At 35.5% G+C, this 3,485-nt stretch overlaps 1 protein-coding gene across 1 annotated transcript; it reads right to left on the bottom strand.

Moving 5' to 3' along the window:
• Window positions 1-308: 308 nt before the first annotated feature.
• On the bottom strand, window positions 309-3,069 carry LOC113226074 (zinc finger protein 62-like). The gene is made up of 3 exons (XM_026458592.1): window positions 3,051-3,069; window positions 2,326-2,937; window positions 309-1,435 (listed from the first exon to the last, which is right to left on the bottom strand). Exons 1-3 carry the CDS (start codon window positions 3,067-3,069, stop codon window positions 309-311), a joined length of 1,758 nt encoding a protein of 585 aa, XP_026314377.1.
• Between the last annotated feature and the right edge of the window lie 416 nt (window positions 3,070-3,485).

A 3,485-nucleotide genomic window follows, 5' to 3' on the forward strand; every position in this document is an offset into this window, starting at 1 on the left:
TTAGATGTAACATACATATAAATTTAAATAAAATAATATTATAAAGATAACATAAGAATTACAAAAACAAACAAATTCTTCTATACATTATTTATTCGAGAAAACCCAAACACAAAAACATGATCTTATGCTGTGCACACTCCCTATAACATAAACGAATCGTTGAAGTTTATATTACGTAAATTGTTCCATACCGTAAACCCGATTCTATTACTCATATAGCTATTGATGTATGACCGTATTAATATGGAATAGAATTTCAATTTACAAGGGAGTTTATTATATATTCAAGTCTCGTACATATTCAATTATTCAATCTTAAACAGATGTCCATGAAGATTATCCAAATGCCTCTTCAAGCCAATTTTCTGCACAAAAGTTTTTAAACAAAAATCACATTGGAATCTTTTCTCGTCGTCGTGACTATTCATGTGTGTGCGGAGACTTCCCAATCTTGCAAACGTCTTAAAGCATTCACCACATTGATACAACTTATCCAACTTGTGAGTAATTTCGTGACTTCGTAGCTGACTTTTGCTGAAGAAGCTTTTGTCGCAATCACTACAATTAAATGTCTTCTCCATCATATGAAACGTTCTTATGTGCTTCCGAACTTCCCGCGGAGTGATAAACTCTTTATCGCAAATAGAACATGACACATCCAAGTTTTTATTGTGAACTTTGTTCATGTGTTTCAATTTCTGATTAAATTCTTCGAATCGTTCGTCGCAATAGTTGCATTTATTCTTCTTTATCTTATAATGAACCGTTTGTTCGTGTCTTTTCAAGCGATCTTTGCTTGAAAACACTTTGGCACAAAAGTGGCATATCGATTCTGCAACGGTATGCCTTAATTTGTGACGGTATAACAATTCGCTGCTTATGAAGCCAGAGTCACAAATATCACATAAAAACTTTCTGAAGTGTATATTCATGTGTTCCCTTAACATTTTGAAGACAGGGAAGTTTGATAAACAGTAAACGCAACGCATTTCCTTTTCATCCAATCTAAAGGGAAGAACTATATTGTCAACATCAGTGTTTACTTCAAGGTCATGTATAGATTTGAAATGTTGCAGCAAGGTTTCCAAAGAATCGATTTCCTGGTCACAAATCTCACATTTTAAGTCGGTAATATCCAATCTTACAACGTTTTTGTTAAACGCTTGCATCTTTGACTGTAGAAAATCCTCATTTCTGTGTGTTTCAACAAAATGATCTTTCAGATCTTGAGCTCTTGTCATTGTTACAGGGCAATAGGCACATTTTATGCCAGTTATATCTTTGAATTTAATTGGATTGGCATTTGAATTGAATAATATTTTCATCAAATTGTTCTTTTGCTCTATTCTTTCAAGTTTCAAAGCTCTCCTGGCTCGCCTTAGCGATGCTTTGGTCACTCTCTCTGGTTTTGGTCCGCCAAATCTGCTTTCACCTAGAAACAAAAGGTTGTATTTATTATGTCTCATCTTCTTTCCTCTTTTCCTTTTCGAAATTTATCACCATTTTCATCTGTCTTAGGACAAATAAAAAAGTCGATAATTAATGAATCAAACGTCCTGTGCCACATAAATAACGTATATTTTCCCAGTGTGATATTGGCCAAGTAACAAGGATTTCTCGGGCTACAGCGTAGACGATGTGACGGTTAAGGTGTGCAACTTACTGATAAATACTACTACTAGAATTGGAGACATTTACTTCTAGGACCACACATAAATGAAACTAAAACCATTCATTAATAACTTATAATATCGAGTCCAGTAACCACACACTACAACACACGATTTTTACATTTAACAATACAAAATAAATATTACAATATACAACACAAATTCAGACCTCATTTTGGAGCATTCTGTACTAGCATATTACTTTTGGATATCCCGTGATTTTTCTTCATGTGCTTTCTTTTTGAATTCTGTGTTGCATATGCCTTTCCACATACTTCACATTTAAATTTCCTTTCATTAGTATGCGTCGCCATGTAATGGCCTAGCATATGACGTTTTATGAAAAATCCCATGGAACAAACTGAGCATTCGTATGGCCGTTCTTTAAGATGAACACTCCGCATATGTAAGACCAAATTTGATTTGAGATTAAATCGTTTTTCACACATATCACACTTAATACCCTCAACATTGTGCACTTGTGACATATGACGAGTTTTTTGGTAATAGTTCTTGAACCTCGCTTTACAGATTTGACATACACTATCCCCAGCGATCCCTTTGTGTTCAGTATTCACATGCGCTTTCTTTTTTGATTCAGCTGCAAAGACTTGTCCACAATGTCGACATGGAAAGCTAGATTTCTTCTTACCGTGTGTAGTTTCGTGCCGATTTAACCGAAAACTGTTCACAAATCCTGCTCCACAAGTAGTGCAGATAAAATTCCTATAGTGAACATTCATATGTTGCATTAGAAGTTTCATATTATGAAAGACTTCGCTACAGAGACAGCAGTTCATCTGCTGATCGCCCGTCAGTTTGAATGGTTGAAAATAATCCGTAACTCCCAAATAAAACTTCTTGTCATGTTCCGCGACTAGGTGTTCCATCAAAACCTTAATACTTTCCATCGAAGAGTTGCAAATACTGCACTTTAAGTCTACTACATCCAAAAATGCGACAAAACTTGCCATTCCTGAACCTGCTTTGTACGTCGGTTTCTCTTTAATGTGGTCATTATGTGTGTGACTTCTTAAAACTTCAGGATCAGGGTATGTCTTAAAGCAATAAGCACAGATGTAGCCCGCATCGTTCCTGTCTTTAAAAGGCGTCGCATTTGAAAATTTCAACAATGTAGTCAGATTATGCCACTGTTTCTTCATCTCTGGTACATTCTTTTCGCGAGTCACTAATCTAGTGACCGCGGTCACTTTTTCCGGTTCTTCCTTTAGCTGTTTTCGTTTTTTTGGTGCTCCCCTTTTGCCTATAAAAGAAAAACAAGCTGTGACCGTCAGTCTTCAAACACTTATTGATAAGCACGTTAAAAGCTTGCATAATTACAGTGTCCGCGTGGAATTTCGTATAGGTAAAAGGTACGAGTCATTCCTTCATTCATTGTGACCATTTATAGAAGTTAGACATTCAATCGGACAAAATGGCCCCCAAAATGATTGTTTGGTCTGGATAATATTTCTTAATATTTGTCGTGTTGTTTGAATGCGTTATTTCGTTAAAAACCTAAAAAAACTCAAGAGGCTCGTGAGCATATTGAATCGGTTAGATACTTAGTGGAACAAAAAGACCTTTATGTTCATTTTGTCTCAATGGAAGGTTAAAATCTACTTATAATATATTAAAAACAATGGCACTAGTAGAATTATGTGCGTCATCAGAGTTTACTACGTAAGACCACAAGCCGGGCTATGCGCTTCCAGTATAGACAGATTTTGTTAATCTCGTTTTGCCATGGTTGTGCAAAGTTGCATAAATGTTTGCACAACCCAAAGAAACAATCATTTAATTTCAGACAGA

This window comes from Hyposmocoma kahamanoa, unplaced genomic scaffold (genome assembly GCF_003589595.1).
Source record: "Hyposmocoma kahamanoa isolate Upper Pololo Valley unplaced genomic scaffold, ASM358959v1 181, whole genome shotgun sequence".
In the NCBI taxonomy this organism is placed as follows: domain Eukaryota; kingdom Metazoa; phylum Arthropoda; class Insecta; order Lepidoptera; family Cosmopterigidae; genus Hyposmocoma; species Hyposmocoma kahamanoa.